Raw genomic sequence first — 15,271 nt, 5'->3', positions numbered from 1 at the left:
TCTTGTGATAACGGCTGCAGTGGCTACTTTTGAGTTGTATATTGTTAAGATATTGTGTCAGCATAAAATCAAATCAAAACATTTGAATTTACTCATACAGTATGTACACCCTCTGGCGGCCTGTTTGTAGAACTGCCCTGTGGCGTTGAGTCGACAAAGAGAATGAAGTCTAAAAAATAGCGCATCGCCGTCAGTCGCAATACTACAATTCAGCCACTGGGTGGCGGCGCTGAGCGGTCCACTCTGGATACTATTGGAGATAGAGCACGTTGCAGTACTCAAGTCTAACGGCGAGAGGCAGTGTCGCTACTAGGTTGCCGGAAAAAAAACAGAAGAAGACGACGCGGAAGCTAACGCACATCCACGGAGCTAACGTTAGCTTATTGTATCGCTAGCGGTGCCTTTTTTATATCGTTATATTCTTCACTATTCCTCCAGTATGGCCGCCGCACTACAGACGCTGAGGAGCCTGGTGACCGAGCGGCTGAACGCGGCTGCTGAGGAGATCCTCGGGGTGTTTAGTGGAACCGTCTCCCGGTACGAAGAGGAGCTGCAGCGCCACAGAGACATGTTGCAGCTGCTGCTCAGACCAGAGAGCAGGCTGCTGAGAGCTGCAGGTCGGTGCTGGAGGCTGCTGTTTAATAACTCTAGCTAATGTCTTGTTCCCTTATATTCATTAATATGTGTAGTACATATATAACTAGTTGTGTCCCTGACTGATGAAAGCTCGACATAATAAACTACATCAGTGTGACCACAGAGTGTTTCAAAATGGCGGCTGACATGATGAACTCACAAAATGGCGGCTGACATGATGAACTCACTAACTCCTATAAAGCAGTGTGTGTGACTGTGATGCAGCCTTGGTGTGTAAATAGTATACCATTCAAGTCCACGTCTTCTCATCTCCCGCAGGTTTATTATTCTGGGGATCTGGTGATCTATAGACAGTAGACACTGTAGTGGCCGTTCCTCGTCGTTCCCTAATAACTATAGACAATGGGCCACGATGCCTCCATCATCACCATCACTATGAATTGAAAATGGGGGACCCTGGTGTAAACAAGACGAAAGTCTTTCTCTGGTCTACATCCCCTTAACAATTGTGTGTATTGAGCCGTACTGTATTGTACCCATTCTGCAATCTGTTACAGTTTTCATTCATTCATGCACCTACTCAGATTTTCTTCTACTCTAGTAGTAACAAAAGAAGTTGTGGATGTTGACAGAATTTCCAGGCTGCAGCTGATGTAGTTTGTAAGGTTTATTATCCAAATGCTATTATGGTTGATGAGAACAGAACAGTTTGCGTCTTCCCTTTTATTGTTCAGTTAGGACAAATGTTTTCTCTCAGCAGGTGCATTTTAACATGACTAATATTACAGTGCCTACTATACTAAGAGGTGGTGTGCCCCTAATATATTCAAAACATAAACACAATACCATTACCATAAACAATACAACTTCCACTATGTCGGTTTTGGCTTACTACAGATACACAATACACAATATCAGTTCATTTTCACCAGCTGTGTTATATTGACGAGGCTTGGCCCGAGGTTCAATAACATCCATTTATTGACTCGTTCGTTTATAATCTCCATTCGTGCATGCCGCTTACGTTACAGCCCCGTATGCTTGCCTAGTACTAGCCTGACTGTCCTTATTGTGATTATGTGGTTATGTGATTTATGATTATGTATATACGCGTGCCAACAAACTACAACTTGTGTTTCGACTTCCTGGTGTGACATCACAATAACTACGACAACCAAGAGGCTCAAGCTCGAACCTAATGCATCACAAGCTGTAATAATAAAATAAATAGAAAAATATCACACAACAGCATATTCATAAAGTGGCAAGTGGATAGAAATCCCTGTTACATCTGTTCATCCGTGTAGTATGAGGTAGGGTGAAAATAAAAACAAATTGGCCAGAAAGCAAATGCTCGCCAATTGGGCGAAAGACGTGAAATGATGTTGGCTTTGTTTACACTACCTTGGTGTGATCGTTTGTAATAAAGTGCAACGTTTATTATCCCAGAACTGTTGGCATATAGGCTAGCTTTTTCTCAAACTGAGCTGCTAGCTCTGGCCCACGTCACTCCTCTGTAAGTAGCAGGATCTGTGCGTCGGTGATAAAGGGTCTCCAAGTTTAGTCAAATTTGGCTAGAGATCCTTTCAATGAGAACATTGTTTTTTTTTTTATAAAGTTTTGTCAGGTCCATGGGGAGTACGCTGGAAACATGGTCAATGAAAAGTTTATTCTGGAGTATATGAGAAAGCAGGTTCTATTCTCTTAACTAAACATTAAATACAACTTAATTTCTCACTCTAAAAAAGATTCCTATGTCAGTAAATATTTTCACTGGCACAGTGCCTAACTTCGGCCTAGAGATGTGCTCTAAGTGCATACTTTCTGGGGCATTTCCCCTTCGTTTGTGTCTTCAGCAAGTGAAATGCATGCTCAATTGGATTCAGGTCAGGTTATTGATGTGGCCATTGCATAACATTCCACTTCTTTGCCTTAAAAAAAAGTCTTTGGTAGCTTCGGATCATTGTCCTATCTGCACTGTGAAGCGCCGTCCAATGAGCTTTGAAGCATTTGCCTGAATATGAGCAGATAATATTTCCCAAAACACTTCTGAATTCATCCTGCTGCTTTTGTCAGCAGTCACATCATCAACAAATACAAGGGAACCGGTTCCATTGGGCATAAAAAAAAATATTGCTGGTTTCCTGTTGGTTGTCAGTTTGGCCATGGGTAGGTAGGGAATTTATTTTATTTTTATTTTATTCTTTCCCACGGCAACTGGATACTAAGGGAATTTTTTTTTTCTAGAATTAAAGTTCTGACATTCATGTACGTATTTAAAGCGCAGAACAATTGAAATGTCAGTTTATTTTTTATATAAAAATGTCAGACTGTCATTCACACCTTTTGTGCCAATATTCTGATCATTCAATGGAGAGATTGAAAGATCTAGAAATTGCCACTGCCCGTCAAATCAAAGAAGAAATATTTATGTATGTTATTAAAACGAGTCAGATCTAGGAATAGGATGAAATCCACAACCAGATATACCACACATCCGACTCCCAGCAAAAAGGTTTTATTATATTAAATACCACACATGTACTAAAGGTTAAAATACAAAGACACTGTACTACAAAAGTACAATGTACTAAGGTAGTACTAAAAATGCCACCCCTAAATATGCTCACTAAATATCCCGACGTCAGAGAGCTGTTCTCATTCTTGACATGGACTGCACTTTACTATTTAATTAAACTTGATTGTAAAAAATATTATCTCAAATTCATACTATTACAGAAACAGTGCTTGCATGAAAATGAAACGTACTGTAATAATGTTGTGTGTGTCACTGTTAGCTGGGGGTGTGTTTCCGCCCGGGAGAGATGGGGGGTGGCACCGGAAGTTAAGTTTGTTGTCGTGGAATACATGTGTAAAAGCAGCTGTGTGTGATGACGAGTGAGGTATTCACCTGTATGTAACCGATATCAATGGAATTAAACAACCCCAAAGAAGCATAAACCCCTCCTCATTCTTCCTAACAATTAGTATGACAGAACGATACAGTAGGGCTGGGCGATATGGAAAAAAATCATATCGCGATAACGATATGATAATTTTATTTTATTTCTCTATCGATAATTATCGAATTGTTATAAGTATAATTTTTTTTTTTTTTTTTTTTTTTTTTTAACAGATGTATGTTTATTTTGCAGCAATTCTTTGTCATCTTTAGTGTTACATCCCCTCACACTCCAGTTCTCAGGCTGCAGCTGGTTTAAAAGCTAAAGTAAACCGGCTTCTCTGCTGGCTGTGGCTCCAGAGGAGTTGAACAGTTCTGGCTCTGCTAGTTTATTTTCGATCTTTTGGCGCTTTTTTGTGTACAGACGGTTTCAAAATGTATTTTAAATTAGAAAGCAAACAAAATAAATGGACAAGAGAAAAAGAAATCTGAATTTGGTCAGTATTGTCATTTGGACAAGCAAAGCCATTACTTTAAGTTGCAGGCAAGAAAGACAAGTCTGTCCACTGTCTCTGTTGCAGGTAAAAAAAAAAAAAAAAAACGATTTTTCGATTTTTTTTTAATTCGATATCGATTATTAAAATATATCGCGATATTTATCGTTATCGTTATATCGCCCAGCCCTACGATACAGTACATACAGACAGAGACTCGTTCCATTTTAGTAAAATCGCTAACTCACCGTCACCAATTCTGAGCCTTGGTTTGTGCTCGCCTGGACAGAAAACCCCACCCGCCTGGTTTGGAGGCTCTTGATAATGGCATTCCTCAACTCGTCTTTTTTATTTTGTTCAGTTCTCAGCGGAGGCAAATGTATACGTTGCTGTGCACGAAAACAGCAAGTCGAAGGCAGACTGGCTTGTGGAGGGTACAGGTTCTGGCGCTGGAGCCTTGCACTTCAGTGCCAAGTACTTGAATTGAAATAAGCTTAACACGGCGCCGGCATGGGACCCAAGCTGGGTGGTGGTTGCATAGACAATACATCGTTGGCAATGTCTGTCCATTTGTCCGCTCTATCCACTTTGCCAGCTGCTGATATAAAGCGACATCTGCACTGTTTTACTTCTAGGAGCACGTCTTCAAATGTTTTTGCACCCAGTCTGACTATTTTAGGAGGCACACCACACAAACAAACAATGGTTACGGTTAGGGATACCCCGATCGATCGGCCACCGATCGTTATCGGCCGATAATCAGTATAAATATGCGATCGGTGATCGGTGATAATGCTTTATTTTCGCCGATCGTCAAAACCGATCGATGACACGGAAAACATGATCCAATTCTCAGCGGAGTTCTCACTCGCTCTTCTCTCACAGCCACACAGCTCTGCTGCTGCGCGTCTTGCCCCTCCTACTCCTCCCCCTCCCATACCCGTGTCATGTTGTCAACAAACCCTTCTTACGGCAAGAGTCGAGTGCATGAGCACCGCAGAGCTCCTCTTTCAACATAACCAGCATTAAACAAAATGGCCCAGTCATCTATTCACTTTTGTTTAATACATGAGGCGTTGTATAATGTTATCTAGCTACTGATAGCTCCTGATATCAACGTGACAGTTTGGCATTCGTTTTCGCAAGTGCTGGGTAGCGTTGGCTAACTAGCTATTGCTCGTGAGCTAACAGCTACCGAGCTAACGTTACTGTTTAAACAAAACTACACAGTCAACTATTCACTTTAGTTTACTACATGATGCATTGTCGTTCTGGCTAGCTACTGATATCAACCCCGGAACATTTTTTTTGGTACATTTTAAAGTTGAATGCATCAATCTGGTGCACTTTGAGAGCAAAATAAAGAGGCTAGATCTATGATTAACTTTGTGCTCAAAACACAAAATCTACTAGACTAGTGCTTCCCAATCCTCTCCTCGAAGCGCCCCAGCTGTTCAATGTATTTGTTAAATTCCACCACCAGCACACCTGATTCAACTTAACTAGCCCTTTATTAGTTGAATCAAGGTGGTGGAATTTAACAAATACATGGAACGGCTGGGGTGTCTCGAGGAGAGGTTTGGGAACCACTGGACTAGAGCATACATTTGAGCCATCAAAGAAATTAAGCAAAAGTGGTTACCTGTGTTGAACTGGTTTATTTTTTAGGAAAAAAAAATATAGTGGATTAGTACTATTACGACTACTACCACTGCCAATAGGGAGGTGTAGTGGTTACGTCATTGGCGTTTTTCGTGTTCCACCCTCTGTCCAACCCAATGCATTTCCCCATTGCCCATTTCTAAATTGTCTCATTTAAAACAAATAGAGCATTGACATTGGCATGGTGTACCTTTCTGTGCTTATTCATCCACTATCTATAGTTCAACATGAAAATATTCGCAATTAATCATAAATATATATATTTTTTTTATATAAATGTTTATGTTGTGGGACTTGTACAGCACTTTGTTCAACTTTGTCAGTGTTGTAAAGTTTAAACCTTTTAAAATCTTAGACAAACAAAACACTTTGCTTTCATGAAATATTGTAAGCCGTCATTTGAGGCTTTATAAAAGCAGCACAATGAACACAAATCTGTCAGTGCCGAGTCCGACCTCATCTCTTAAATAACAAACAGCATTGCTTGTTGTAGTTAACAAAGAGAGGCAGAGTTGATTTAGCAAATTTTTTTTTTTTCTTTTTTAACACTTTGGCTGCCATGGGTTAAATTCATGATATACCATAGATTGCCAGCTCTATTTAACATGGAGAAAGTCCCCTTCTTTGCAGGGCTATAACTTTTTAAATTCTATTGCTACATTGCCATTATTAGGGCCCATTCAAAGTCCTATATGTATTGTTCATTGTGTAGCAACGTTAAACTTTTTCATTCACATATTCATAGTAAAGTATGGTCTAATGTATAAGTATGTTTTCATCTCTTTCTGCAGCTTTCTCCAGAACGTGATATATAGCCCCAAATGCATTATATTGATGATGAAATACAGTTTGATGGCAATCAGCGCGATATAAAAAAATTCCAACTAGACGTACTTCTAGAAGTTACTACACGTCATCTGATGTTGACCGGATGGGCGAGGGGGGCGTTTATAATTCCGTGGGCAGCGTTATACCAATCATCTAATGTGGGTAAAATGTTGATAATAGCAGCTAGTATCGAAGACGGTAATTTTACACGCTAAAACTCACCCCAGTCTCCGCGCGCCGTTGGGCGATCATCGTAGAGTAGAAATTTTATCATTATGGTATGGCGATTTACCCGGTCCATCTCCAGCTTGTATAATGGTATATACGTCCAAATCATGTTGTTTATCGAGTTATTGGCAATCGATCGCTATGTAGTGTGACGAGCTAGAGTGCCGGAACCTATACCGAGTGCCCGGAAGTAATACGGCCGACCAGCAAGACCTCTACTGTGCTTCCTGTTAAGCGATTGCGCCGATCGGCCACCAGATGGCGCTCCTGAACCGCCAGAGAGCTCAGTGGGTCCTCCTGGTGGATCTCAGGCCAGCGGAGGGGAAATATGAATCCGATTCCAGATTTTTGAAATATTGATATTAAAGACGCTGTAAAGCGTCCTCGGCAACTTGAGCATGGCCGGGAATGACGCTGAAACACGGCTTCTGGCAGCCAAAGTGTTAATAATCGAATTTTATTTTCATATTCGAATCCCATGCCCATCGAACGAAGCTTCGAAGTATTTAAGACAGCCCTACTGGACACGCTAGGTATTATTATTATTATTATGTTTCATCATGAATGCATGAAAGGGGGGGGGGTCGTTTCTGATGCTTTGATTGCCAGTAACGGCATTCGTATTGAACACTAAACACGCTGATCAGCCGGATCGGTATCAAAACATTGTTGGATCAAGCTGAAATTGATGTCAGATAGTCCTTACCTGTGGTCGGTGGTATTCCAAAAAGAATATTCCAATTGTCTGATCGCGATTTCCAGTATTGGTGTCTGTCTGGTCCCGGACATTTAATTTGCCACAACTTATGGATCAAGAGTGCCAGATGCATTTCCAAGTGTTCGGATGAAGCAACTTACTCGGCTCCGTCTAAATATAGCGCCCGGTGACATTTGAGTGTAACACAGAGTTAGATATAAGGTTTCAAGGGGTGGGCGACACTGCCATCTGGCAGGATGCGGCCGGTATTGCACTTTGGCGATATCAAAATCCTTTCATATCTCAACACCGAGGTCAATGGATGAATAATGAATGACGATAGCGAATAAAAGAAAAAACTACCAAAATCCCAGAGATATCTCGGGTTCTGGCGTCCAACGCATGGCGAGTTAACGAGAGATATCTCGGGTCTGGCAATTAAAGAGTTAAAGCATATCTTGATAGTTTCATTTAAAATCCATTGTGGTGGTGTACAGAGCCAGAATGACAAAATCGGTAAGCGCATTTCCCATAATATTGGCATGTTCCTTTTAACCTCTTGAGCCCTAGCCTAAAATTCGCCTAAAAATACATACCTAAGTAAATGGAAGATTGCTCCACTTCTACAAGGTCCATTTGCATGTTATTGGTATCTAGGGACATCTACGGATCTCAGGGAATGTATTCCCAGAAATACTGTGTCTGTTACTAGACTTGAGTAAATTGTAATGAACCAAAGGAGAATATCAATTATATTAAAAAAAATCATCTGTGACAGTGATAACACCATGCTAAACATTTTATAAATAATTCAAATATAAATAAAAAATTCATACAGAAGTAATTTGCTTGCAGGAAGCTGGAATTGGCAGGGAAAGGTAGTTTTTTTTAAATGTCAACGCTCATTGAGAGCTCTGGATACCCTCTCCTCATATGACTACAATCAGCGACGCGGCGCTAATTCAAAATGGCGCATATCCGCAAAATTATAAACACATTCCACAAACTAAAATCTCACTAATACAACTTTACTCCGTAAACAAACGTATTGCTGAAAATATACACTATGACTGCTGTTTTGACAGGGTTAGGGTCTTTACTCTTGGCTACATTTGAAAAGAAAACACAACATTAATTCATACAGTCTGTAGAGATATGCGTGATGTCATTTTGGGTCCGGTACCGGACACGTCGGGCTTAAGAGGTTAAACATGTATATATAAAGAATGTTTCCCCCCAATCTTCTACAGCTGTTTTTACAATAAAATGTTCTGCTCCTCCCTCCAGACCCCCCACAGCTCTCTGTCCGTCTAAAGGAGGGTCCATCTGAGAAGCAGGAGAGGAGATCCAGTCTGGGCCAGGAGGAGAGGAGGACCCGTCTGGACCAGGAGGAGAGGAGATCCCGTCTGGGCCAGGAGAGGAGCACCAGTCTGGACCAGGAGGAGAGGAGCACCAGTCTGGACCAGCAGGAGGAGAGGAGGCCCAGTCTGGGCCAAGAGGAGAGGAGCACCAGTCTGGACCAGGAGGAGAGGAGGACCAGTCTGGGCCAAGAGGAGAGGAGCACCAGTCTGGACCAGGAGGAGATGAGGACCAGTCTGGGCCAGGAGGAGAGGAGGACCAGTCTGAGCCAGGAGGAGAGGAGGCCCAGTATGCACCAGGAGGAGCCAGGGCCTTCACCGGTTAAAAAAGAACAGGAGGAACTCCGGACCAGTCGGCAGGAGGAGGCTGACATCATCAAGTTCACATTCGTTCCTGTCCCTGTGAAGAGAGAACATGATGAAGAGAAACCTCACTCCTCATGGTTTAACCAAACCCAGAATGAGGAAGGCAGAGAAGCTGAGCCTCTAGCCGGCATGTCAACTGAACAGATGGAAACAGAATCTGACAGAGAGGACTGTGTAATATCAGAACCTGATAGCGAGGACTGTGGAGTGTCAGATCAGTTATCTGGTTTAAACCCACAGACATCAAAGACCAAAGGGAAAGGACAAAGCTTTTCTGTTGACAACCTCTACAGATCTACAGAATCGCCCAGACCTTGCTGTAAAGTGTGCGGAAAATCTTTTCCCAACAAGGTTTCCTTCAATAGGCACCTTCGAGTTCATCCAAGTGATTGTGGCTTGTGTGGAAAACATCTGGACTCTGAAGAGAGCTTAAAGCTTCACCGAGAAGCTCACGGCACATGTAGCGTTTGTGGTAAAATATTTCCTTGTATCGCGAATTTGGAAAGACACATGAGAACTCACACCGGAGAGAAACTGTTTAGTTGCGAGGTTTGTGGGAAAGGATTCAGTCAGAAGGGGGTCCTGAAGACGCACATGATGAGTCATACCGGGGAGAAACCATTCTACTGCGCATTTTGTGAAAAAAGATTCACTCAGAAGGAACCTCTGAAGAAACACATGATCACTCACACCGGAGAGAAGAAATTTCATTGCACGGTCTGCGGGAAACAGTTTAGCCGTAAGGCCGTTCTGGCGAGACACATGAAAGCACACACAGGAGAGAAACCATTTGGCTGCCCGGTTTGTGGAGAGACATTTAGAAGGAAGGACCACATGCAGTCTCACATGTTAATCCACACGGGTGAGAAACCATACACCTGCAGTGTCTGCGGGCAAAGCTTCCGCCACTTAACCACCTTCAATAGGCATAAATGTCAAAGCGGAGAATCGTCCGGTGAGATGATGCTGTTCGGCTTGGGTGATGGCGAGCACCAGGCCAGAGAGTGGACCGGTGAGTTGCCGCTCACTGGATCTGGCGACGATTTTGCGACGGTGTCAGACATCGATGGTAATTGACAGCCGTCATCATGCAGGAAAACATGGTGATTTGAGGAAGTGATGTCTCGTTTATTTTCACTAGCCTGTCAACTTCAAACTACTTTATTTTCCATTCTGACCTTCATTTGTGCAATGGTTAAAGTCCGGCCTCCACCAGACCTAGGCGTTCAGCAGTCACAAGTTGTTGATTGCATAACAAAGAGCTTTAATTAAAGGGATATTTAACTTCAGTAGAACTTCTTCTACAGTCTTGCCTCTATCTAAAGTAATCTACTGTACTAGTATACTAGTGACCACTGCTGCTGTCCCTGTCGTCTTCTGTCAACACCACCATTCCTCCCAAGTGTCAGGCTCCTCATTCACTTCTATTCGTTTTGAGGACCAAGTCTAATATATCATACTTCTGATGTATAAACAAACTATACACAGGGGCGACAATGGCTCCGGAGGTAGAGCAGTCGTCTGGTAATCATTTAAGCTAAAGTTGCTATTTTCAAATCATCAAAGGAAATATTTCTCACTGTGTAGAGGTGTAGTTTGACAACTTTGTCAATACAATTTATAAAGAAAAGAAAACCTATATTTCTGGCTCATAAAAGCCTAGTACTCCTCAGGATAGGTTTTGGCTCAGGTTGGACCAGACAATGCTAACCTGATGCACCAGATGGTTTGTATCTCAAGCTTTCTCTCAAGGTAAGATGATTTACAGAGAGATCTCAGAAACATTTGCTTCACTTGAGTCATGTGTCTAGATTTATTTTAGCCACTAGGTGGTGCTGTTGTAAAAAATGTAAGCCAGGATAGAACACTGTTTTTTGTTAAAATAGAATAGAATAGAAATCCTTTAATAATCCTGAGGGAAATTCGGGACTACAGATCGCTCACATTGAACAACAATAAACATTTAGGTAGTCAATGTGACTAAAATAAGAATAATATAGGGTCCGGGATATACATTCTAAAATCTTAGATATAACTATCCAGCCACAAATATACAGAAATATACAGTAAAATGTACAGTAATAATAAGCGTATAAAAATGTAAAGTGTCCAGGAAGATTGTGAAAGCTTCTGTTCTGACCATTCTGGGGGGTTGTTCCCCCCCCCCCCCTAATTATTCCCCCTAATATTCATTGAGGGTGTTTTGTTGTAATTTTCTCATTTCAAACCTTTATTTATACAGGTAAAAATCTTATTGAGACATAGTCTCATTTACAAGAGCGACCTGATCCACCAAACAAACGGAACAAATACATAAAACAAGTTACAGACAAAAACAAGTCAAGTAACACAACTAAAAGTCTAAGAGAGGCTAAAATCTAGATACATTAAATTAAGAACAAGGACAGACCTCATGGATGCCCTTTCAATATTGCGTATAAGAAGCTTAAAATCTCCAATGGGAATTAGGTTCGGGAGCCTCAGTTCCTTTTGTAATAAGTTCGACGTAGATAGAGGGGCAGAATAGGAAAGGGCTGGTTTTCCGAGTTCTGTGCGGCCAAATGGTACAGAGAGAGTTAAAAGATCCTGTGACCGCAGGCCAAAACTACTGAAGCAGTATCTACCAGTGGAGAGTCCTACCTCAAACCCTGCCCTCTTTTCTTGATCCTCCAATCACAACTGTCGCTTACCTCGGACAAACTTTGTTGGATCAAGAAAAGAGGGCAGGGTTTGAGATGGGTCCATTCAGAAGTGAGTAGAGGGTACGATGATGTGTAGGGGGCTTACAACCAGTGATGGATCTCAATGCCCCACGGCAGACAGCGTCTAACAAGTGAAGTGAGTGTGCAGATGCATCCTTGTACAGAACATCACCGTCATCTAAAGAAGGTGGCAGCAACCAGACGCATTCAAAGCAAAACACAACTTATTTAAAAAAATAAAATAAGCCAAAACCTGCACAGACTTAACGTATGACATAATTCAAGACAGTTGGGGGTACAGACCCTCACCTGCACCTTGTGGATAGTGTTTCTTTTTCTCATCATTTTATATTCAGTTGATTTACACAGTTTATTCTTCTTATGTCTGCAATTTATGCATTGTTTTTTTATTCTGTCAATTGTGTGCTGATTTTATGCCTATGTTCATTTTATACTAATTGCTGTGGTGCACTCTGGACTGTGGTCCATGTGTGAAAACAAGTACTAGTTAGATAGTTATTATTGTTATATTGTAGACATGTGTTCATTGAAATGTCTAAAGTTTTGACGACATTGAAAATTAGGGTGACCTCAATTGTCTTTTTTCCCCCCTTTTATTTTAATAAAGGTTTGTTTGATTGATTTCTCTCATTTGATTGCCTATATTTCTTTCTTCCATTACCCTGCCCATACCTGTACCTCCACTCCCCCATGCTGCTATGATGCCTGAATTTCCCCAAGGGATCAATAAAGGAATATAATATATTTTCTTATCTCTTATTTTTTTTTATCTACATTACACATAATGTTTGTGTAGTTATTTGTCTTCCAGCATGGCCGCCTGTTAGCTAATTTATTTGCAGTAGTAGTAGCTAAAACACTGGAAAAGAACAATATCACTAACATGTTTCCAAGTTCCAGTAATGAGGCCAAATGATGATGTTTTTGTTGATATGTTTCTTATATATAAACACATTGCCACTGTTCAGTGCGAGCCCTCGTGCCCCATCCAGAGTGGGATGTGCTTGTTATAGCGAGAAAAAGTATTCGCAAAACATGTTGTCCTTTTATTGTATATCACTGAAGTAAGTCAGTCCACCATGTAATGTTTTTGGAGGAGTGTGTGCTCCTTTTGTTATGGACATAGCAACTGTTGTTTTTGCACAAAAACAATGGTTGCTATGTTACAGGCAGCCATGTTGGAAGACGAGAGAACTACGCAAACATTCAGTGCAAGGCATATATTCAGAGAGAGAGAGAGCAGACGAATTTTACTTTATTATTGATTTTTTTTATTGAGAAAACAAATGTAACAGTCATACATCTTAGACGTCCCATATTGACAAAAATAAAAGCAAATGACACTAAAAACAATTATGGGGGGGGGGGACAGAATTTTATTTTTTTGATCCACTTTTTCTCCCATTTTCTATATTTTCTCCCATCCCAATTTCGTATCATCCAATTCAACCCTCCCCTGTCACGAACGCTGTTTCTTGCCTCCCACAAGCCGGCTGCAATGTGGACTAAGTCATACATAGCACAAGTCCCCTCCGGTACTTGAGGTAACAGCAGTCGCATCTTTTCACCTGCGCAGCTCGATCTCTCAGTGTCGAGGAGTAACGTGTGGGAGGCTCACGCTGCCCCCGACACTTCCTGATTCCACTGCGCAGGCGCACCAACCGACCTGTAGGAGTCGCTGTCCACAACGCCCGATCCCCACCCTTCAGTTTCCCACCCCCTAATACGGCCAATGTGTATTAGTATGAACGACCAGCTAAACTGAAAGCAATGTGGAGCGCTGGGCTCGAACAGGCGAGCCCAGCGTCTCTGCATTCGTGGCGAGCGCCTTGCCCACTACGCCACGTAGCCGCCCTGGGGGACAGCATTTTAAAAGTGTGTACTACTAGACATTAATAAGGGGGCGTGGTTTACTCCACACTTGCGACGGGTGGCGTCATTACTTTTTACCAACCGTTTTTCAGTTCTGCGATCTGATTGGCCACTGACGTTTCTGGTCATGTGACATCTGCGCCAATCGTGTGACGCCTGTTTCTATCACCGGTTAAAGTTAGGCGACTCTTTCGAAGTTGGTTAAGGTTAGAGTTTGTCTTAGAGCAGGGCGATAGAACACCAGCCCTGATTCCAAACTCTAACCTTAACCAACTTCGAAAGAGTCGCCTAAGCTTAACCAGTGATAAACTAGGCGTTAGGTAGTTTGCAGGCTGTTCGAGGCGGAAATAGGCGCAGAAACAGGCGTCACGCGATTGGCGCACATGTCACATGACCAGAAACGTCAGTGGCCAATCAGATCGCAGAACGCGGAACTGGACATCGGTTGGTAAAAGTATAGACGCCGACGGGTGATATGACGCCAAACTCATGCGCAGATGAAACTTTGTGGACACGGCGCATGTGTTGTTGCTTTATTATTATTGTTATTATTATTGTTATTCCTTTATTTCATATGATCACTATTCCTCCAGTATGGCCGCCGCACTACAGACGCTGAGGAGCCTGGTGACCGCGCGGCTGAACGCTGCTGCTGAGGAGATCCTCGGGGTGTTTAGTGGAACCGTCTCCCGGTACGAAGAGGAGCTGCAGAGACACAGAGACATGTTGCAGCTGCTGCTCAGACCAGAGAGCAGGCTGCTGAGAGCTGCAGGTCGGTGCTGGAGGCTGGGACATCTTCATAAGTGATGCACTTGTTTTCTGCGGATGGCAATAGTCGTGTTTTCATATTGTACAACATGCGACTAGTAAATATAATCCATAACTGTATGGATTGACAGCATGTTGATTAATTGAAAATGGGGGACCCTGATGTAAACAAGACGAAAGTCTTTCTCTGGTCTCCATCTCTGTATTGTATGAATGAATGAATGAATGAAAACTTTATTTAACAGATTGCAGAATGGGTACAATACAGTACGGCTCAATACATACAATTGTTAAGGGGATGCAGACCTGAGAAAGACGTTTGTCTTGTTTCCATCAGGGTCCCCCATTTTCAATTCATATTGAAATGTACCCATTCTGCAATCTGTTAATAAACTTTTCAATCAATCAATCAATCATGTACAATAATGGCGTATAATATAGACACATCTACCTGCATATCCTTTTTACACCTGTATAATCTCTAGGCCTATAATCTGTACATATCCCTTACCAACTCCTACTAGTTACGCTGCTGGCCAGTATAACTTACTACCATAGTGTCTTTATAAATTATATCACTGTATATATTAGGCTAATACAACTCTGTACATCTGATTTTAATCACCTGTACATTGTACAAGTGCTATTGCACTTTACTGTTACATTTGGATGCCAAACTTCTTCTACTTGTGCTGTATAATGACAATTACATTTGAATCTAATCTATAGGAACTGAGTTAAGATCGATTGTCATCATCACATTAACATGCTGAATA

General features: G+C 41.9%; 1 protein-coding gene across 1 annotated transcript; it reads left to right on the top strand.

The window, feature by feature from the left end:
• The first annotated feature begins 381 nt into the window (after window positions 1–381).
• LOC311244173 (uncharacterized protein) lies at window positions 382–12,481 on the top strand. Its single transcript, XM_084333580.1, has 2 exons — window positions 382–617; window positions 8,696–12,481. The coding sequence occupies exons 1-2, from the start codon at window positions 440–442 to the stop codon at window positions 10,207–10,209; spliced, it is 1,692 nt and encodes a 563-aa protein (XP_084189706.1). The 5' UTR covers window positions 382–439; the 3' UTR covers window positions 10,210–12,481.
• The last annotated feature ends 2,790 nt before the right edge of the window (window positions 12,482–15,271 follow it).

The sequence above is a fragment of the Notolepis coatsorum genome (assembly GCF_963971535.1).
Source record: "Notolepis coatsorum genome assembly, chromosome: 1".
Taxonomy (NCBI): Eukaryota; Metazoa; Chordata; class Actinopteri; order Aulopiformes; family Paralepididae; genus Notolepis; species Notolepis coatsorum.
The sequence above is the reverse complement of the archived record's forward strand: the minus strand, read 5'-3'. Positions and strand labels throughout refer to the sequence as shown.